General features: G+C 56.8%; 10 protein-coding genes across 10 annotated transcripts; 4 read left to right on the forward strand and 6 right to left on the reverse strand.

Annotated features, from left to right (window-relative positions):
• Positions 1 to 519: 519 nt before the first annotated feature.
• On the reverse strand, positions 520 to 1,806 carry PHYSODRAFT_493300 (hypothetical protein; the record flags this gene model as incomplete). The annotated part of the gene is made up of 1 exon (XM_009525204.1): positions 520 to 1,806. The coding sequence occupies one exon, from the start codon at positions 1,804 to 1,806 to the stop codon at positions 520 to 522; it is 1,287 nt and encodes a 428-aa protein (XP_009523499.1).
• A 250-nt stretch (positions 1,807 to 2,056) lies between these two features.
• PHYSODRAFT_298766 (hypothetical protein) lies at positions 2,057 to 2,775 on the forward strand (the record flags this gene model as incomplete). Its single annotated transcript, XM_009525205.1, has 4 exons — positions 2,057 to 2,125; positions 2,201 to 2,289; positions 2,369 to 2,484; positions 2,561 to 2,775. The coding sequence occupies 4 exons, from the start codon at positions 2,057 to 2,059 to the stop codon at positions 2,773 to 2,775; spliced, it is 489 nt and encodes a 162-aa protein (XP_009523500.1).
• Positions 2,776 to 2,897: 122 nt separating this feature from the next.
• Positions 2,898 to 3,484, reverse strand: PHYSODRAFT_557115 (hypothetical protein). The gene is made up of 2 exons (XM_009525206.1): positions 3,385 to 3,484; positions 2,898 to 3,309 (listed from the first exon to the last, which is right to left on the reverse strand). Exons 1-2 carry the CDS (start codon positions 3,437 to 3,439, stop codon positions 2,960 to 2,962), a joined length of 405 nt encoding a protein of 134 aa, XP_009523501.1. The 5' UTR covers positions 3,440 to 3,484; the 3' UTR covers positions 2,898 to 2,959.
• Positions 3,485 to 3,974: 490 nt separating this feature from the next.
• PHYSODRAFT_298767 (hypothetical protein) lies at positions 3,975 to 5,795 on the forward strand (the record flags this gene model as incomplete). Its single annotated transcript, XM_009525207.1, has 1 exon — positions 3,975 to 5,795. The coding sequence occupies one exon, from the start codon at positions 3,975 to 3,977 to the stop codon at positions 5,793 to 5,795; it is 1,821 nt and encodes a 606-aa protein (XP_009523502.1).
• A 355-nt stretch (positions 5,796 to 6,150) lies between these two features.
• Positions 6,151 to 9,354, reverse strand: PHYSODRAFT_328859 (hypothetical protein; the record flags this gene model as incomplete). Its single annotated transcript, XM_009525208.1, has 5 exons — positions 6,151 to 6,820; positions 6,866 to 8,166; positions 8,259 to 8,370; positions 8,667 to 8,978; positions 9,065 to 9,354. 5 exons carry the CDS (start codon positions 9,352 to 9,354, stop codon positions 6,151 to 6,153), a joined length of 2,685 nt encoding a protein of 894 aa, XP_009523503.1.
• Positions 9,355 to 10,863: 1,509 nt separating this feature from the next.
• PHYSODRAFT_354338 (hypothetical protein) lies at positions 10,864 to 12,645 on the reverse strand. The gene is made up of 8 exons (XM_009525209.1): positions 12,489 to 12,645; positions 12,063 to 12,368; positions 11,826 to 11,996; positions 11,518 to 11,753; positions 11,315 to 11,447; positions 11,166 to 11,243; positions 11,056 to 11,103; positions 10,864 to 10,988 (listed from the first exon to the last, which is right to left on the reverse strand). Exons 1-8 carry the CDS (start codon positions 12,633 to 12,635, stop codon positions 10,902 to 10,904), a joined length of 1,206 nt encoding a protein of 401 aa, XP_009523504.1. The 5' UTR covers positions 12,636 to 12,645; the 3' UTR covers positions 10,864 to 10,901.
• A 160-nt stretch (positions 12,646 to 12,805) lies between these two features.
• Positions 12,806 to 14,173, reverse strand: PHYSODRAFT_313308 (hypothetical protein; the record flags this gene model as incomplete). The annotated part of the gene is made up of 8 exons (XM_009525210.1): positions 12,806 to 12,936; positions 13,043 to 13,153; positions 13,265 to 13,304; positions 13,371 to 13,457; positions 13,546 to 13,704; positions 13,816 to 13,871; positions 13,984 to 14,052; positions 14,128 to 14,173. 8 exons carry the CDS (start codon positions 14,171 to 14,173, stop codon positions 12,806 to 12,808), a joined length of 699 nt encoding a protein of 232 aa, XP_009523505.1.
• Positions 14,174 to 14,456: 283 nt separating this feature from the next.
• Positions 14,457 to 16,652, forward strand: PHYSODRAFT_494321 (hypothetical protein; the record flags this gene model as incomplete). Its single annotated transcript, XM_009525211.1, has 11 exons — positions 14,457 to 14,552; positions 14,656 to 14,733; positions 14,812 to 15,062; positions 15,139 to 15,217; positions 15,287 to 15,502; positions 15,569 to 15,701; positions 15,774 to 15,878; positions 15,960 to 16,147; positions 16,220 to 16,299; positions 16,363 to 16,429; positions 16,503 to 16,652. The coding sequence occupies 11 exons, from the start codon at positions 14,457 to 14,459 to the stop codon at positions 16,650 to 16,652; spliced, it is 1,443 nt and encodes a 480-aa protein (XP_009523506.1).
• A 567-nt stretch (positions 16,653 to 17,219) lies between these two features.
• On the forward strand, positions 17,220 to 19,119 carry PHYSODRAFT_350624 (hypothetical protein). Its single transcript, XM_009525212.1, has 3 exons — positions 17,220 to 17,328; positions 17,415 to 17,546; positions 17,624 to 19,119. The coding sequence occupies exons 1-3, from the start codon at positions 17,289 to 17,291 to the stop codon at positions 18,886 to 18,888; spliced, it is 1,437 nt and encodes a 478-aa protein (XP_009523507.1). The 5' UTR covers positions 17,220 to 17,288; the 3' UTR covers positions 18,889 to 19,119.
• Positions 19,120 to 19,298: 179 nt separating this feature from the next.
• Positions 19,299 to 20,285, reverse strand: PHYSODRAFT_328865 (hypothetical protein; the record flags this gene model as incomplete). Its single annotated transcript, XM_009525213.1, has 2 exons — positions 19,299 to 19,590; positions 20,209 to 20,285. The coding sequence occupies 2 exons, from the start codon at positions 20,283 to 20,285 to the stop codon at positions 19,299 to 19,301; spliced, it is 369 nt and encodes a 122-aa protein (XP_009523508.1).
• Positions 20,286 to 20,379: the final 94 nt, after the last annotated feature.

The following is a 20,379-nucleotide window of genomic DNA, read 5'->3' on the forward strand; positions in this document are numbered from 1 at the left end:
GGGAAAGCCGTGTCCAACTCGTCGCAACTATTTAACTCGAACTACAAAGTATTCGCACGGTTCATATCTAACAATTCGGAAGTGATATGAGAGCGATGGTGACGGAATTCGGGCTGAGCTCAGCCCGCGATAATCAACGTAACGAAGTATTAATAATGCTGCTATCACGGTACGTGTCGTTGATGAGAACGCTGAAGCAACTATGCGAACAAATTGACGGCCAGCAGAGCGAATGCTGCGTTCTGCTCACTGGTTGGTGGTGCTGAAGATGCCACTGCCAAGCTATGAGAGAGGGACAAAGCTCAAATAGTATACGTGTTGTGCACGTAGCAGAATGACCCACGCCAAAGGCACTGGAAAACAAAAGAATGTAGCAGGACGGAGTACATGGCATTCGCGTTCCTCTACGTTGAAATCGCTACGGCTTAATAATAATAACATCCGATTCTCTCCTTTGCCGGTCGGACTTGTCCTCTCTCCTAACAGCCTTGGTTACTGCGCGTAATTCATTCTCCACTCTTATTGAGCTGTTCCCTCGAACGTGACGTGCTGGGTAAATGAAACTCGCTTGCGCTTGCGCAACGACGCGGTAAGTGCGCGCGGCTTGGCTCTCTTCGCTGCAATTCCAGTCTGCGACCCCCACTTGAGGTGGTTGAAAAGTGCCTCGGTGAGGAGGTGCTCCCGGATAACGCCGTCATTTACCAGCGGACGAACTTTACCGTACAAATCGCTGACACTCATGGTCGGGAAGCGCACAAACTCCATCATCTCCGCCAATAAATCTCCAAGCGGCTTGTCAGCGTTCGCAACTCGAGACTCGCCCCACATGACGAGCGCTTCCATTAGCGCCAGCTCCCGAATCTGCAACTCGTCCTGCGGAATCAGCTCCAGCAAAATCTTCTCCGGCAGCTGAACAATCTGCGGGTCGCAAAACACCTCATGCGCGTACTTGAGCACGAACCCCTTGCACATTTCTCTCAGCGCCACCAACTCGTACATCTCGGCCGCAATCAGCAGCCCCAGCACACTCTCGAGGTCCAGCACGACGTGGCCCGTGTACATGAAGAGCAGCATCTTCTCCACAATCGTGGGCTCAATATCGTGCAGCTCCACGTCCCGTCGCGACGACTCGCGCATGTTTCCGGTTAGCATGGCACGGAACGGCGGTGAACTCGCAGCCAAGATGAATCTGTGCGCGTGGAATCTTCGGACCCCTCCCGCTCTGCTGCCATTGCTCTCCGTCTTGCCGTTCCCATTGACCTCTCGCCTGTTCTCGCTGGGTCTGACACACAGCACCACATCCGCTCCGATCATGGACGACCCGAAGCTCTCCTCGCCCTCCGCGTCGCACACCACAGCCTTCTTGAGCCTCTCGGACAGATCCCGGTGGTCCGAGCACGCGGTTGACACGCGCTTCCTGGCGCCTCTGCGTCTGGGCGCGTGTCCAGCAGAGCCCTGACTCACCTCCGACGACGTCTCGGAGCGCGAGTCCTCGTCCTCATTGGACTGCGGCGTGGTGGACTCAACGTCAGCGAACGGCGACATACCGGCCGCCGAAGCAGCAGCAGCAGCAGCAGCAGCAACTGCCGGCGCTGGGGGTCCCGTGGGGGAACCAGCCAGCGCCTCGGCCATCGGCAGCGGCGGCGACGTGGGCGGAGAGCGTCTCTGTATGGGCGGGGGAGGGCTCGTGTCTCGCTCCGTCTGTGGCAGCTCCTGGGTCATGACCTGGTCCTCGATGGGGATCTGCGTCTCCTCCTCGTCGTCCGAGTCCACGTCCTCCTCCTCCTCTTCCTCCTCGCGCTCCATGTCCTCCGATTGGCTGTCGGCGCCCTGGCGTCCTGGCTGACTGCGGCGTCGACCGCGCGTCTCCACGGCGTCGGAGCTTGACGCAGCAGCGCGGCGGACACCAGCAACAGCGTTGGCCATGGCAGCAAGTGGCTCCGATCCGTTTTTGAAGTGCGACCAATTGTAGGCATCTTGAGAGGTCCTATGGGAAGGCATAAATAGAGTGTCTAGTCGGTGTGCGGCACACAATCAGATATTTTTGACCAGGAAGATGATCAAGGGGATCCTCATCGTGAACAACCACGGCAAGCCGCGCATCGTCAAGTTCTACGAGCACGTGGTGCGTGGCAGAAGCGTGTGGAGTGCTGTGGGCGGGTAATCTACGCGGCGGTGGTGGTTGACCGTTTGTTTTCAGCCGGATGCCGAGCAGCAGGCGGTGATCCGAGACATCTACACGCAGGTGTCCAAGCGCCCCGACACGCTCTGCAACTTCCTGGAGGGCACGTACGTACCTTGTAGAGCGTAACTTATTGCCATTAGTATCCTTAGTGGTGGAGGCTGACGAGGGCTACGATTGGTGCAGGGTCCGGTATTGGGGGGACGGTGTTAAGCTTATCTACCGACACTACGCGACGCTGTACTTCGTCTTCGCGGTGGACAAGCAGGAGAGCGACCTCGGCATCTTGGACTTGATCCAGGGTAAGGCCTATAGTTATGTTGAGTTGCACCGGAAGTTGAGTGGCTGACGCGGTGGGTGGGTGATCTGTTGCTGCAGTGTTCGTGGAGACGCTGGACAAGATCTTCGAGAACGTGTGCGAGCTGGATCTGATTTTCCACAGCGACAAGGTGCACTACGCCCTGGACGAGATCGTCATGGGTGGCATGGTGCTGGAGACCAACATTAACGAGGTGCTCACGGCGGTGAACGAGATGAACCGCATGGACAGCATCTCGTCCAGACGCTCGCTGCAGTCCACGATCAAGAAGTAAACCACAAAGTGGGAGCACGTGAGGCTTCTGGGCCCTTGCAGCCCTTCAAACAGTGATGCAGCATTATTGATCGAGTATCCACTGCAGCGTTGTCCTGAATCTTTTGAGCCTGGTCGCCACGCTGCAGCCAGCCGGCCTTTTTCCTCTATGACCGAGCTCTGTCTGCCTCCCCTGTGTGTCTGGCCTAAATAAGCTTGCTCTTCTTGCCCTTCCTGTCGTCCGTCGCCGTGAGAGCCGCCAGCGCCTTGGTCTCCTCCTCGCGCTCACGCAGCGCCTGGGCCTCGGCCTCCTGGGACGCGTCACGGGCCTTGGCCAGCGCCTCGTCGTCAGGCAGCGCGCCGCCCAGGTCTAGCACGAGCTTCTCCAGCACCGCCACTTTGTCGCCCAGCTGCGTCTGCTCGGCCAGCGCCTTCTCGTACTTCTGCTTGTACGTGACCAGCTGCGACGACAGCGACAGCGTCAGGAACGCGACGCCGATGTTGAACACGTTGAGCTTCTGCGTGCGCAGGTGCGAGATGAAGGACGTCGGGTACTCTGCGGCATCCAGAGCGCAGTTAGTCAGGTGTCCAGTTTACACACTGCAGAGCAATAAAGCAGCTAGTTGCGTACCCTTGCGCGGCGCCGCCGTCGAGAAGCGGCGGATACTACGACGCAGAGCGAGCATCCTCCTTATCCTTGATACGCTTGATACGTCCGACGAGCAGTCTCCTTGTTGTTGTGTGTGGTGGTGATTCACGATCGTAACCCGTATCAACACCAGCGTACCCCTATAGGTTACACCTTTACCTCTCTGCGGGGAACATCGCCGTCCCTTGTAGCGAGAAAACCCGCCCCTATTGTATCACTGTACTAGCGGCGGGGATTTTTAGTTAGTTGGCGCTTCACTCGCTATGCTCGCTCCGCTACTGGAGCAGGCTGCCTACGCTTCACTACGGCAGTGGCGGACCCGTTCCGCTCGCCTCGTCGGCTCGCTGCACTACTCTCAATGTCAGGTTAGTATTACAGAGGCCGGGGCGGGTCCTGCGGCCCCGCAATATCGTATGAGGGGGTCGCCTTCGGTGACGGGGCCGCCTTCGCTGCGCTCGGCAGCTACTCGTACTTAGTAGGATCCGTACTTAGTGAATAAGCGTGACGATTTTGCGACGGACGTCTTTCTGATTGATTCTTTAGATTCCCCCAGCCAGCCCACGGCCGGCCGCATGTCCTCTTCGACTTCAGTCCCGGCCAAGCATGCGTCGCGCCCGTTCCGCGTGGGCAGCGACGGCCTGCCGCTGCTGCCGTGCCACGACGCGCGCGTGACCGTCGCCTTCGCCGAGGCCGCGCGCGCTCCGCCGCCGCCGCGCGCCGTGTCCGCGTTCGGCAGCGTGGACAGCCCCGCGGCCGTGCGCCGGCAGCTCGAGGCGCTGTACGCGCGCACGCAGCAGCTGCCGGCGCTGAGCGAGGCCACGCTGCGCGCCGACACGGAGCTGGAGCTGCTGCGCCGCCGCTGCTTCGCGCAGCGCAACGCGCAGTGGGGCTACACGACGCCCGACCAGCTCGAGTTCCGCCCGCAGCCGCACGCGCAGTGGACGCCGCAGCCCGCCAACGCCAAGCTGGCGCTGCGCCAGGCCAAGATCGACGGCGCGCTGGACAAGGAGCTCGCGTTCTCGGCCGCGGACGGTGCGCGCGGCCGGGACCAGCCGCTGCAGCCCGTGCGCGACCGGCCCTGGCCGCCGGTCGAGTTCGCGCTCAAGACGGTGGCCAAGCCAGCGCGCGGCCGCGGCGGCAAGCGCAAGGCGGCGCCCATGGCCGCCGTGCTGGACCCCGTGCCGCTGCTGGCCAGGACGTGTCGCGAGTGCGGCACGCAGTCCACGCCGCTGTGGCGCTCGCAGACCCAGGAGCAGACGCCGGCGGATGCGCAGCAGCAGGCGCAGGCCGTGGCACCGACACCGACACCAGTGTCGGCGCAGCAGAAGCTGGATCTTTGTCTCAGGTGCTACTTGAAGCTGGAGCGAGCTGACCTGTTCGACAAGAAGCGCGTCGAGAAGAGGCGCGAGGAGCGGCGCAAGAAGGAGCAGGCGGCGGCCGCCGCGTTGCAGGAGAAGAAGCGGCTGAAGCACCAGATCCACGCGCTCAAGAAGCAGCAGAAGGAGCACAAGAAGCAGGAGGCGGTGGATGACGAGCAACTGATGGAGCAGGTGCCGCGAGAGCAGCAGCAGGAGGAGGAAGCGCCAGTGATTCTCAAGTTCACGAGGGAGGAGATCGAGGCGGCCACGGGCTCCTCAAAGGAGCGGAAGAAGGACCGCAAGCACAGTCGCAAGGACAAGAAGAAGAAAAAGAAGAAGCATCGACGCAAGCACGAGCTGGAGGTGGAGTCGGACAGTGACGGCCCCACGCCGATCCCGTCGCCTGCGCAGATGAATGGCTTCGTGTACGCAGATCGCGCCCCGGAGCCGTACACGACACCGCAGACTTCGGCATTCACGGTGGACCATGCAGAGTCGGCAAAGCGTACAGAAGCGATGGTGGTTGAGACGGAGCCCGAGGCGTTGGACGACAGCGATGATCGCGGATTCAATGAAGAAGACGACATGTCGTCCACGCCTGCGAGGTCCTCTCGGAAGCGGAAGAGCGTGCAACGAGCTGAGCCTGTTGCGATAGAGGAGTCGCCCTCGTCCGCTTCGAAGAAGCGCAAGACGTCGTCCTCACGGTCATCGCGGTCGAAGCGCTCAGCGGCGAGTGCTCCGCTTGCTCCTGCGGTGGTTGCCGTGCCTCCAGCTCCCATTGTGAAGAAGCGCGCTCGCACGAAGAAGGAGCTGGCACGCGAACGCGAGCTGCGTGCTCTGGGCCAGTACTGTCCGGTTTGCAGCGAAGTCTACGAGGACGACGACCAGAGCACCTTTGTATGCTGCGATTCGTGCGAGCTCTGGGTGCACGGAGCTTGCGATCCGAGTCTAACTCCGTACGTTGCGGTCAAGATTGATAGGGCTACTACTCTGATATCTAACACTTGTGTTTGTTTTATGCCTGCAGGGAGCTGATCGCAGCCATGGCCAACACGGAAGACAAGTACATTTGCCCGCTCTGTGCTGGACGATGAGTGTTAACTGATAAGTGCAGGATGCAGATAGGAACAAACAATACAGATTTTTCACAATAATACGTACAGTATGTAGTGTAGACCGTTGATTCAAGTCATCATTGATATGGCGACGTAAGAATGCAACAGTTGGAAGGTGTAAAGCTCGCAACTACGCTTCGGTCCGCTTCCACTCTTCACGGTGGTGTCGGAAGTCGGATCGAGCCTCGATCCAACTCGGGGCAGGTAACTGCATCTTTCTCCTCTTCATTTGGCGTGGCAACGTCCTTCTGAAAAATGCTTCATTGCCACTGATCTTACTCCGCAGCAGGGGCTGGTTCTTTGCCCTCAACAATGAATTTTGTGTCGCACCACTTGCTCAGCGCGCGATCCAGCGCATAGCACTGCATCGTCGTTGCAGCTAGCGAGACAAGATTTGCTTTTCTGTCCGGCAGCTTCGCTATGGCATCTTCGGCGTCACCAACCAGTGAGCAAAACGCAGCACGACGCTCTTCATTCGGGCTGCCATGAATCTGCCCGTGGAGCTGTTCCAGTCTTTCCAACAGCGAAGCGTAGAGCGACTGCACTTCGTCGCGCTGATTCTCACTGTCTTGCAGTTGCTCCAACTCTCGCTGCGCCGCTTCAATTACTTTGGCGACAGATTCCCAGGACACTGAATTCAGCCGTGAAATGTCATCGAGGCCACTTGATTCACTTGATATATCTTTGATATTGGCCAGAGTTGCCAGTTTATCAACACGCTTTTCTGGATCGAACGCACACATACGTTTGACCAACTCCCATTGACTGTCCTCACACATCGCTGGTCTAGTCGGCAGTTTGCCGTGCGTAGCGTGGTATTTAACATTGATGTCACGAAGGCACCACGGCAGACAATGACGCGAGTCTTTGCCCAATTTCACTGCCTCCACAACTCGCAGAGCCTCCACGATGCACATGCCCAAGGAGTACATATCCGAGGCAAAACTGGGGCGGTTGTTGGTGCCGATTAACTCCGAAGCTACCCATTACCAAGCACCTGAAATCACTTGCGCCTTGTTATCACTGCTGATGACCGAGCTCAACCCAAAATCCGTCACCTTCGCCCTCATGTCACTCCCGATCACAATGTTGTTCCCCTTCAGATCACCATGGACAACTTCGCGAGCATGAAGATACTGAATGCCCAAGGCAGCCTCATGCAGCTTCACGCATACTTCATCAGGGTGTGCTTGCAAATAGCTGATCATGGTCCCGTTGGGAGCGTACTCGCAGACGAAGAAGGGTCTTCCAACATGACAGGCACCGAACAGCCGAACGACGTGAGGATGGCTAAACCCAAACCAAATGTCAATTTCCCGGCGGAACATCGCCAAAGCGTCCGCTCGTTTGGCGGTATCGACTTGGGCTAGGCTAGCTGACGGGTCGTCCCATGCAGAGGTGTACGAGTCACAGAGATCAGACGCGTAGGTATTGTTCTCACTATGAGATCCGACCAAGGTTACTCGTTTCACCACCACATCAGAGTCCAGCCACTTGGCTCGGTGCACGCTTCCAAATCCACCCTCGCCTAGACAATTCCACTCGTCAACAATCAGCTCGTACCAAGGAATAAACCACTCGGGCGTGAGCTCCGACACATCGTCACCACCAAGCGCACTGGTAATGTCTTCATACGTCTTCTTCATCAACTCATGTTGCTCAGGAGTGTACTTGCCCACGTGATCCTCCATCTCTGGTTTCAACATTCTGAGAAATGCCGATCGCTCTTCGACCGACTTCAAATCGTTTAGAAGGAGAAAGGTGTCCGACATTCCTGACACGAAGAAAGCAGCCTCTTCATTGCGCAATTGCTGCCGTTGCGCATTCGTTTTGGCGGATGGGTGCAATGCCTCACCCACCGACGCTCGGAGAGAGTTAATGCGCCACTGAAAGGCGTACATACTGGAGGCAGTGGCACGAGTGGAAGACAATCGCATAATTCGGACTTGCTCGGGCGACATCTTGACTGTCTGATAAAACTCGGTAAGCAGCGTGTCAAATCGCGCAAAGTGTGTTGAGTGGTGGGCTGACGCTGTTAGGTGCTCGTGTACGATCTTGAGCTCGTCAAAAGCTTGACGGTACTCAACATTATCACACTTCTCCATGTACGATTGCAGTTTCTCCCAAGCTTCCGTCAGCTTTCCACTTTCATAATCATCGAAGGAGTTTGCGGGCTCGAGCTCAGGCTGGGAGGCTTTGGAGCTCTCTTTGACTGCCAAACGCTCTAGCTCATAGACAATAGACGATAGGCTGGCGCGTTTGTGAGGGTCTTGATAGCACGTCTGGTAGACCTAGTCGTTTTCAGAATCCGAGTCTGTGTCTGCGCCGTATTCACCAATTTCTTCTGGCTTCCATGCCAGCTTAAACGCGCGCGTATCCTCACCGTCTTCCTCACCCCATGGTATCCCCCCTTCCACAGCTTACCAAATGCACATTCCCAAGGCATACACATCCGACTCAAACGAGGGTGGCTCCCCTTGGAGCACTTCAGGAGCCTGCCAGCGCATCGATCCAATGACATTCGCTGAAACTTGACTCTCTTTTTTCATCCTTCCACTCAGTCCAAAGTTCGACAACATCGCTGCCGATCAAAATATTATTGCAACGAAGATTTCCGTGAACGATTCCGCGCTCATGGAGGTATTCGAGACCCAACGCTGCCTCATGCAGATACCTCCAGACTGCTGCTTTGCTCTCCGACGATGAGGTAACAAACTCCCAAAGTGAGCCTCAGCTGGCGTACTCGCAAACAAAGAATTGTAAGCGGGGGCCAGCCTGGCACGCCCCGTACATCTTGATCACGTTGGGGTGTCGTAGCTGTTGCCACAGACACACTTCATCGTCAAATGCCGAGTGAGCCGCGTCCGGTATGAAGAGCTTCACAACCGCATCAGCATCAAGCCATTTGGCGTGGAAGTCGCCCCCGATACCACCGGTCTGACTGAGACTGGTCAGTGCGATCTCAGACGCAGGGATAGCACAACGAAAGGCTCGGTTTGTAGACGGCTTGGCTCCGCTCGCGGTTCCTTCAGAAGCACCGACTGGTGCTAGGGCCGTCGGCAAAACCAGCGGCATAAGTATCCGCTTGACTGCCTCGTGACCTCTGTCAGTAGCAATGCGCACAGCGGTCTGGCCATCCTTGTTTACTGTGCTCACGTCTGCAGCGCACTGCTCGGCAAGATACTTCACGATGTCGACGCAGTCATCTCGAGAGCGCACATCAGGGCCGTGTATCCGTCCTTGTTCTTGGCATTCACATCAGCGTTGTGTTGCTCAGCGAGCAACTTCACAATATCCAAGCAATCCTCCCGAGTGGCCCAGATCAGCGCCGTGTTTTCGTCCTGGTCCTTGGCATTGATGTCGGCGTTGCAATCCTCGGCGAGAAAACGCACGACGTCCAAGTGACCGCCACGAGCGGCCCAGATCAGTGCGGTATATCCGTCAGTGGTCTTCGCATTCACGTTAGCACCGCAGTGCATTGCGAGCCCAGATCAACGCGGTGTCTCCATCGGTCGTCTCGGCATTCACATCGGCGCTGCAGTGCTCCACGAGAAACCTCACAACGTCCAAATGGTTGTGTCGCGCAGCCCAGATTAACGCCGTTCACCCGTCTTCATTCTTGGCGTTCACTTCAGCTCGGCATTGCTCAGCGAGCAACCGCACGACATCCGGGTGGCAACACCGAGCGGCCTCAATCAGCGCTGTGTCTCCATCGCTTGTGGCGATATTCGCGTCTGCACCGCATTGCTCGGCCAGAAACCTCACAACGTTCGAGTGGCATCGCTTAGCGGCCAAGATCATCGCCGTGTATCCCGCGGAGGTCTTGGCATCCACGTCAGCTCCGCATTGCTCAGCAAGGAACTGCACCACTTCCAAGTAGCCACCTCGAGCGGCCTCGATCAGCGCCGTACTCCCGTCTTCATCCGTGGCATTAACGTCGGCCTTGCATTCCTGAGCGAGATACCGCACAACATCCAAGTAGCCACCACGAGCGGCCCAGATCAGCGCTGTGTTTCCACTGCCACCCTGCGCATCCACGTCAGCTCCGCACTGCTCAGCAAGAAGCCGCACGACGTCCAAGTAGCCGCCCCGGGTGGCCCCGTGCAGTGCCGTATACCCCTCGTTGGTCTTGGCAGTAACATCAGCGTCGCATTGATCAATGAGGAACCGCACGATGGCCAAGTGGCCTTCTCCAGCGGCGCAGATCAGCGCCGAGCTTCCATACGAGGTCGTGGCCTTAGCGTCGGCGCCGCATTGCTCCACTAGCAGCCTCACGATGTCCGAGTAGCCACCCACAGCGGCCCATATGAGCGCGGTGTAGCCATCACTAGGCGTGGCGTTCACGTCGGCGCCGCACTGCTCAGCGAGGAACCGCACGACGTCCGTGCGTCCCTCCTCAGCGGCCCTGATCAGCGCTGTGTACTCGCGGTTGTCCTCAGCATTCACATCGACTGCGTATTGCTCTGCGAGTAGCCGCACGACGTCCAGGTGACCCCCTCTAGCAGCCTCACGAAGCGCCTCCTCTCTTGCGAACTCCGATACTTGCCGAGCCAGCTCCTGGACCTTCACGAGGTCCCCCGCCTCTGCAGCTCTTGTGAACTCCCAGCCCTCCATGGACGTTCCGCTTGGTTTTGCTGGTTCGCCCGCGTCAGAAGGGAGAGTGGACGGCCTCTTGACTCAGTTCCCGTGACTTGCTCAATGGGTACATAGTCGATAAGTCAACACATTCAATACCCGCACAAGCACCCTCGCATCTAGCAGGTTAAGATCAGCTCTACAAAGGGGAGAAACCCCCAGCCAGCCGGCGTGTAGTGCTGTGGCTGGATCGTACCCTCAAACTACGTGTCAAGAGTGATGGTCTCACTTCAACTTTGGGTTTGCACATGCTGGACGGATTCGATCCTTCAGACGAATGAACAAATTTGTCGATCTGGCCCTGCTCGGAAAAATGATGATCCGTTCTTCGCAGGCCAGTGGATGCATCAGTGATATCAAGCGCTGCAGTTTGGTTAACAGTAACTAGTCTTCAACTACTGTAGTCGTAGTCATTCATGCTCATGCTTGCCTCCGTGGAGTATTCGCCTTGCAACACGTCCAAGAAAGAGCTTGAAATCTGCCAGTATAAGAATAAAAAGTGATTAGACCATAGGTTACGACGACAACGTCGTAATTGAACGCACATTAAATGTCCTTGCCGTCGCGAAGAATCGTCCGAGGTCATTATCGCTCTGAAACAGCATGCACCGTTGTTAAAAGAAACCTACAGTCAAACGAAGCAAATTCACACTACCTTGTGCCGATGAAACCAGGTGACTTTCGCGAGGTAGGCAAAGATGTCCCCCGACGTTGACCGGCGTAACAGTGCAGCCTGCTCACATTGAGTTCAAAGTCGCTGTGTGAGTAGGTGAGCAAACACTTCAATTCATACGGCACATTAACCTCGATGGTGCTCAAGATGGCTAAACACGTCTGGAAAAACACCTTCCAGCCAAACTCGAAAAACAGATCGAGGAACGCGATGACGTAGCGGTGGGGAAACAGCCGACATTCGGTGAATAACGTAAGGATCCAGCTGCGCACAAAGAAAGGTTGCTCGTCATGACAAACCATTAATGTAGCTTTCGAAAGATCGGCATGCTCACCAAGATGCGTAGGTTGACGGGTGGATATCCCGGTCTGACAGGTGGGCATGAAGCCTTGGAAGATGCAACCGCAGAGCCTCGTCGAGCTGGAAATAGCGAAGATTGACATCTTTCATGTCGGGCCTATAGACATCGTCCAGCCTGTATTTCTCTGTGAGCGCTAGAAACAGGCGAAACGCGATCTCGCTGTTCATCTTCGACTCCTGCACCAGCACTGCTGCTACTGACGTCATACCCTGCTCCCAGCAAGTTCACACAAGCCATTAGCATCGGTGCACCGCCGAACCAACTAAAAATAAGCTTTTAACCTGGCAGTATCCGATCTGCGGCTTCAGCATCATGAACACACTAAGTAGCTGGTGTGTGCTGGACTTCCAGGCCATAAACTCGGACGATGAGTGCTGCGACTTGACCAAGAAATTGGGGCGCTTGTTGTTCGCCATCCTCGCCTGCAACTGCTGAAAGGTTCGATCAATGTCCTGCAAATAGCAACAAAGTATCTATCAGTCTCAGCCGTCAGCTCTTTCACTCCACCGCCAGCTCACTCTGTCCAGAGTCCGCTTCTGCTCCAAGTGTGCTCCCTGCAGTCTGCGCTGCCTCGGCAGCTGGTGCACGAGCCACTGGTACTCGTCGCCCGAGAGGTCCGTGGGCACCACGAGCGACTGGCGCTTGCGCACCAGGAAGAGCCACTTCTCTCCGTGGCAGCCGAACGGCAGCATCTTGAAGCGCCACAGCAGCTGCCGGAAGGAGAACGCCGGTTGGGCGCCACGCACCTGTGGCTGGCAGCTCTTGCACAGCACGTGGGGCTCGTTGCCGCACGAGCAGAATTGACACACGAGTGCGTGGCAGAACTGCAACATTGGAAAATGTAGCCATATCCACACAGCAATTAAAAATAAAACAAATATTTTAGAGAACAAAATAATTCGATGGGATCAAGAAACGGCTGAAAACAATATTTTATGACGGACGCTGCAGGGCTTGGCCGGCCGGAAGCGGTGGCACGCCACCTGGCAGCACTGGCAGAACGCATTCGCCTCCATGGGCTCCGCGTCTGGCGGCGCAGCGGCGGCTCTGGCCGACGTCGCGGCGGATACGAGCGCGAGCGGGATCGCCATCTCTTGGCAGTCGTCGATCTTATTCAACTCTGCGCGGGTATTTTTACACTTGAACAGCTGAGAGAGCCCGGTTTATGTGCCCAGACCTATGTTGAAGCATACGAAACCTCTACTGAAGCATATGGCTACGTTGCAGTTGGACATGGCTACATGTATGATATGTGTGCCTTCTACTTCTCGTCGTCGTCCTGCTGCTCGTCGCCCTCGCCGTCGTGCTCGGCGGCGTCCTCGCCCTCGGCTTCGGCTTCGGCCTCCTCGGCGCTGTCCTCCGTCACCAGACCCTTGTTCCAGAGCTGACGACCTGCAGCGATTGCAACGATGGGGACGTTACGTTAGACAGGAAGCTCACGGTTTCTTCAGTCGACGTTTCAGGGCATGCATGCTGCGTGTATTGGGCGATAACGTACCTGTGAGCTTTGCCGTGGTTTCGTCCTTGAGAGAGGTCTTCGGTTGGCCACGCATCTCGGCCTCGAACTTCTCCTTCCAAGCCGCGAACGTCTCGACTGTCACGGGCGTGCCTGCAAATGTGTCAGCAACCCACAAGCTGTTATAGCGACACCAAACCTAGGAGCAAGCATATCTCGTATGCATCGGTAGTCAGTCAGCAAGCACGCAAGTAGGGCTCGTACCGTGGAACTCGCGTCGCTTCTCCTCTGCGTCTGCGTTGGCCTGTACGTGATCAGTCGCGACGTTAGCAGCTGAAGACTCTTTTTGAGCAAGTCGTCTCTCCCTTACCTTCTCTAGTTTGTCCGCCTCCACCTTCTCCTCCTTCTTCTTCTTAAGCTCCATGCGACGCAGCATTTCCTGGTGCTCCGATCCGTCCTGTTCAATGCACAGATTGAATGATTCACCACATTCAGCACCGGAGCAGAAGCCGTCAACGGTGACAGCGGCAGCAGCAGCAACGTACATTTCCCTCCCGGTTGTTCTCCACTAAATATTCCCGCACCGCCTCGCTCAGCGTGTACATCATGGCCATGCCCATGTTCTCCTCAACCTGCTGCGCCAGCAACTGCTTGATCTCCTTCACCTGGCTGTCCGCCAGACCTTTCTTCACAACAACCTCAATCTACTCGGAAGCACCACCACAACCGCCATGACCACAACAACAACGCCAATCATCACCAATCCATCCATCGCAGCACCTCACACCAGCAGCCGAGCAAAACACGAAGCGAACCTTAGGCTCCACGTCCGGATACGTCTCCGGGATCTCCGCCTTGAGCAGCAACGCAACTGCAATACGCAAAAATCCAATTTAGTCGCACCAACATCGTCTTGTCAGCTGCACTGCGTTCGGCCTTATACCAGCCTCAACGCCGTTGCAGCAGCACCACGGCAGACGCACCGAAGTTGTTCTCGCCGTCCTGGTTGGGCACCACGTGCACCTGGTACGTCAGCGGCTCGTCCGACAGCTCTGCATCCACCATTCAGCAATAGTCAATAAAACCGCCAAGCTACAACACAACGCTGCAATGATCCGCCCACGCACTGGTGAAGTCGTCCATGTAGATGGCCTCGAGGGCCTCCACCTCCATGGCCTGCTCCTCCTTGTAGTCTGGATCACACCACAGCAACACCGCGATTAGCTACAACCGTCCTTTATCATGTAGATACAGAAGCGTTGGCTCTGGGAGGCTCAAGAGCTCCGCGCCAAGGCGTCAGGGAGCGCGTCGCCCGCAGGCAGGTTGCCATTCGTACCAGTCATCTTGAGGCGAAAGTGTGCGATGCTAAAGTCCCCTCTCGCCAGCTGGTGATTGGTTGAATTTCAAGTTTTTCGATTGCTGATTGGCTGCGAATGTCGACGCAGTAATAATCATGATGGACGAGGACTACAAGCTCGCCAAGGAGGCGTTCGTGGCCGGCCTCCAGGGCACCAGCGCGCGCGAGGTCTTCCTCGTGTTCGCCATAGCTCCAGTGAGTAGACGCGTTTGCGGTCGCTGTCGTGCAAGAACGACCGCAAACCGATGAGAACTCGAGGCGCGGAAGACTAAAGCGCAATGTTGTTACGTCGTGGCAGGGGAGCTTATGGCTCTACTCGGAGCTTATGCTGCTGCTGGAGGTCGTGGGCATCCGACAATTGGGAGCGGGCAACTTGGTGAGAAGTAGAGTCATCGTGATACTTTTACGGCTGGAGTTAGACTGCTGATGGAGATGTAATCGCTTGGCGAGGCAGAACTTGGTGGCGACGATCCTGCTCGAGTTTGCAGTGACCGTGGTGCCGACGATGATCGGTTTTACGTTCGCCGAGTACGCGGTGCCGCTGCTGGCGATGGTGTACTCGCTGGCAGCGATTCTTAGTGCTCTGTCCTGGTTCCACGCCAAGGAGTTCATTCACAAGCACTGCAGGAAGGAGAAGATGAACCAGCTACTGGGGAAGGAACTGCCGTTCCTGACCAACTTCCGCGCACAAATCATGATCTCGACGTACGATGTTGGCACTAGCTTTGCAATGCTTTGCTGTGGTGCTGATTTCTAGTCTTCTATGGCTTTGGCGACGCAGGTGTTTCGCGATTCTGGCTGTTGACTTCACGGTTTTCCCTCGCCGCTTCGCCAAGACGGAAAACTATGGCTTCAGTGTGGTAAGCGATAAGGCCTCTGGCAGTAGTGCTAGGTAACAACAGTGACAACTAATCTGGGTGTGGTTGTAGATGGATATTGGAGTTGGCGCGTTTATCGTGTCGTCCGCGATCGTGTCAGCACCTGCGCGTCAGGCTCGCCCCAGCATTGGCACGAAGAGAGCCCACTCGGACCAGAAGCCAGCGCAAAGCTTTGTTCAAAAGCTTTACGCGTTCGTCCGACCGATTGCACTTGTGCTCGTGTTCGGGATTGCGAGGTTCCTAACGGTCAAGGGTGTCAACTACCAGGTACGCATATGACTTTGATGCGATTCAACGCCTCCAAATTGACGCGAGATGATACTTGGATATTAGGAGCACGTATCCGAGTATGGTGTGCACTGGAACTTCTACTTCACGCTTGCGGGAGTGTATCTGGTGTACTCCTTCCTTCGCGCTTTCGGCAAATGGGCTTCGGGCCCCGCCGTCGCGATTCTCATTGCTTGTGGTATGCATCATGAGCAGGAAAATGGTTTGGTATCCAAATTCTTATCATCAATGCATGACATGTTCTTTCTAGGCTATCAGGTATATATGTCCCAGCTCGGCGGTGAAGAATATATCCTGGATGCACCTCGGGACAATTTGATGAGCCAGAACCGCGAGGGAATCCTAAGCTTGGCAGGTGCGTTGATTTCGATCGGTCTGTCAGTGACTGGCACAATGCAAAGACTAATCTTATTTTCTCTCAATATCCTTCGCCCAGGCTACTCTTCGCTCTATTTGCTCTCCGTTTATGCGGGTGGATGCATTTTCGGCTATATGGACTCCAACGGGGCGAAGCTGCACCGTAACATGAGGTGGCTCGTGATCAGCCTCTTTGTCGTGGCCGCATTCCTCTGGGCTACGACGTTCCTCTCCGTGCGCCTCGTTGCACGTCCGTCACGTCGTATGGTACGCATTCTCCTCTCGTTTGTTGGGGTCTCGACAACAAACGGCTCACAAGTTCGTGTTTCGTGTCCACAGCTCAACTTGTCGTATTTGCTATGGGTCATGGCCGAGTCGATCACATTGCTGGCGCTCTACTGCGCGATCCAGACTGTATGGTACGTGATACCTAGGTCTCTAACGACACTGAACCTATCTTCTGACATCCTTGCCAACTACAGTATGCTTCCGAGGGTGCCTCTGCTGTTCCAGGGGATCAACCACAACCAGCTCTTCGTCTTCATCGTGGTAAGCCAGTTTGGGATCATGCATCTTCTCCACCATACTATGGCGTTAATGAGCTTGTGTTCATTTACTGCAGGCCAACCTGATGACGGGCGCCGTGAATCTGAGCATGTACACCATCAACACCAGCACAGGCGTGGCCTCCGCAGTGCTGCTGCTCTACATGCTGGCAGTCTGCATCCTGGCCTCTGTGCTGCAGTACGCGCACATCCGCATCAAGCTCTGAGCAGCGGTGTGCGCTGACGTAGTTGTGGTACAGTACTGCGTACACCGCGAATTAACAAGTCTCAATAAAAAACGCACTTAAATCGCGGCTCCCGCCGGGTCTCTGTTCGACTGTGCAGACCATCAGAATCGGCACCGCACGGCCAAGTTGGAAGCCTTCGCCTTGGGGCCCACGTCTCCGCATGCAGCGGCCAACTGCATGGCCCAAGCCCATGCATGCGGCCGCTTCTGGTCGAGGACGTCGTCGCTGCTGTCTCCGATTGCTAAGAGCCGAAGGCTGCGGGCCGCCGGACAGCTTTTGGCTACAAAGAGATGTGCCCATGCGGAGAGCCACACGTTTTCCAGGGCGATCTTCCAGCAGTGACCTATCGTGTGGTGCACCCAAAACCTGTGTGAATATATCCCCCGCTAAAGTCCTACTTCAGCCCTTCGCTTTTCACTTGCGAAACCCTTTGTTTTCGAATCTCCCTTGTAAACAACTCCGAATCACAGAATCACAATTCACAGGTGTGTGACCTGCGTAACGGAGCTCGACAGGCGCAGATGACATCACACTTCGATTCGCGCCCACGCCCGGAAGCACCGACGGAATCTCCGCGCTCGGCCGTCGCCACCCATTGACGAACAAGAAGCTGCCATGGCCCCCATCGAGACCGACAAGGCCGTGAGTGCCAACGGTGCGTGCACGCGCGACCTTCGCGTCTTCTTGTTCTGGAGCGACTCCGATCTCACTCTCCGTGTCTGTCTTTCTTCTGTGTTACAGAGGGCCTGCACCAGCGCAAGGGCGCCGCCTCGGCCGACAAGGACGCCACCTACACGTGGCAGGACGTGGCCAAGCACAACACGGCCAAGAGCGCCTGGGTCATCATCCGCGGCGTCGTCTACGACGTCACTGGTGCGTTCACACTGCAGATACTCTGAAAACACCCCAAAGTAAAATCCTAACCTGTTCCTGCGTGATGGCACCACCAGAATGGGCGGACCGTCACCCTGGCGGCCGCGAGCTCGTGCTGCTGCACGCCGGACGCGAGTGCACGGACACGTTCGACTCGTACCACCCCTTCTCCAACCGCGCCGACAAGATCCTGGCCAAGTACGCCGTTGGTAAGCTCGTGGGCGGCTCCGAGTTCCCCCAGTACAAGCCCGACACGGGCTTCTACAAGGAGTGCTGCGAGCGCGTGCACCAGTACTTTAAGGACAACAACCTGGACCCGCGCAGCCCGTACTCGGGCATGTGGCGCATGATGATCGTCGCTGCGCTCGGCGCCATCTCGTACCTGGGCATGAACCAGCTGCTCTCGGACAACATCTACGCGCACTACGCGTGGGGCGCCCTCTTCGGCGTGTGCCAGGCGCTGCCGCTGCTCCACGTGATGCACGACGCGTCGCACGCCGCCATCACCAGCAGCCCCACGGGCTGGAGGCTCATTGGCCGCTTCGCGATGGACTGGGTGGCCGGCGCCAACATGGTATCGTGGCTCAACCAGCACGTTGTGGGCCACCACATCTACACAAACGTGGCCGGCGCTGACCCCGACCTTCCCGTGGACTTCAAGAGCGACGTGCGCCGCATTGTGTACCGTCAGGTGCTGCTGCCCATCTACAAGTTCCAGCACTTGTACCTGCCGCCGCTGTACGGCGTGCTCGGCCTCAAGTTCCGCGTGCAGGACATTTTCGAGACGTTCATCTCGCTCACGAACGGTCCGCTGCGCGTGAACCCGCACTCAGTCGGCGACTGGGTCGAGATGATCCTGTCCAAGGCCTTCTGGGCGTTCTACCGCATCTACATCCCGCTGGTCGTGCTGCAGGTGGACTCGTCCCGCTTCTGGGGCGTCTTCTTCCTGGCCGAGTTCATGACGGGCTGGTACCTGGCCTTCAACTTCCAGGTGAGCCACGTCTCCACGGCCTGCGAATACCCGGGCGGTGACGAGGAGGTGACGGCCATCGAGGACGAGTGGGCTGTCTCGCAGATCAAGTCGTCGGTGGACTACGGCCACGGCTCGTTCCTCACGGCGTTCCTCACGGGCGCGCTGAACTACCAGGTGACCCACCACCTCTTCCCGGGCGTCTCGCAGTACCACTACCCGGCCATCGCGCCGATCATCATCGACGTGTGCAACAAATACAAGATCAAGTACACGGTGCTCCCCACGTTCACGGAGGCGCTGGCCGGCCACTTCGACCACCTCGTCGTCATGGGCAAGATGGGCAAGCCCGTGTCCGTCCACATGGGCTAAGTCATTCAGTCGGCTTGGCCGTCATTAATAATGACTCATTATTCGGGTGCGGAGGAGAAGATCCTCCCCGGCTTGACCTGCTCTTCCACGCTGTGTCTCCGGACGTTGTTGCGAGCTCGCTGGTGATTGCGAGTGGTGATACAGTAGGGCTGCGCAAGGTGAAGGGACAACGGTGTGTGTGCATTTTGGTGGTCTAGTTACCGACAATAATCCATCCTTCCTTGACAACTCAATTGTGTCTACACCTTTGTGCGGCCTACTTCGTACCAACGTGCAATCAAATCCGAAAGTCGCAAAATTCATATTGAAAATTTCTAGTTAGCAACTTCAATTACGCATTCAAAGATGGAATTACGGCAATCAAATTCGTACAGTAAAGTAGGCTACTACTACTGGTCCGACGAGCCCTGCTACATGCCGTACACTATGTCCTCGTTGTTCGCCTTGGTGACGAAGTCGCGACAGTGCAGCTCCATGCTGGCCACCAGCGCTGGGGTCAGCACGTTCATGTTAGCGGTCGCGGCGCGCTCCAGGATGTGCATCTGGCGTTCCGAAATGGAGAGGATCTCACCGTTGCTGTCTGGTTCACGCGAGCGATCGTAGATTGCGTGGCGATCCAGAGCCAAGTCTCGCTTAATGCGGGATTTTAGGACGCTGCTTCTCGAGGACGGTGTGGCGAGTAACGCGGCCTTGGAGGGACATCTGCGAAGAAGAAGGCGAATTGCGAAGTGAGCTCCCCTCGGTCGGCGTCGGCTATAGTGCGCGCCAAACCGCGCGCCCTTGCTTTTGGCGCGAGCGCAGCTCCGTCTTCCGTTTTGGCGTGAGCACAGCACGCCAGCTTACGTAGCCATGGAGATCTTGGACCTCTGGTCCAACTTTGATTGCCGTAATTCTATCTTTGAATGCGTAATTGAAGTTGCTAACTAGAAATTTGCAATATGAATTTTGCGACTTTCGGATTTGATTGCACGTTGGTACGAAGTAGGCCGCACAAAGGTGTAGAGTGTTCGTGCTGGTGGTCTCAGTTTGGTTGCGAGCAGGGACCAAGTGAGCCCGCGAGTCGCACGCTCCGACGTGCTCGGACCAGAAGACTGAAGTCGGAAGCAGATGGTGGTCAGCAAATGGTCGGCATTTTAATCATCTGCCGGCTTGGTGGTCGAAGCTCACACGAAAACCATGAACTTGACCATGTTGAAACATTCTCACGCTCGTCTACCAGCACGCGCGAGTGTCCTTTTAACGCTACGAGAGCGTTCGAGGCCGGCAGCGTTGCTTCGAGGTCGTCGCGATGAAGTTTCGAGTTTCATGGCAATCAACGACTGACCGCAGTGTGCGCCGATCCCGATCAGCCGCTCCTCGTTCAACCACTGAGCGCTCGAGTCGTGGATGCCCAGCATTCTTCTCGTTCCTGGGCCCTTCCCTGGCCACGCCGCTATCGTCAATGGCGATCGATAGCCTCCCGTAAACCTCATTGCCGTTCCGGCCCCACGA

The sequence above is a fragment of the Phytophthora sojae genome, assembly GCF_000149755.1.
Source record: "Phytophthora sojae unplaced genomic scaffold PHYSOscaffold_3, whole genome shotgun sequence".
NCBI classification, from domain to species: Eukaryota; Oomycota; class Peronosporomycetes; order Peronosporales; family Peronosporaceae; genus Phytophthora; species Phytophthora sojae.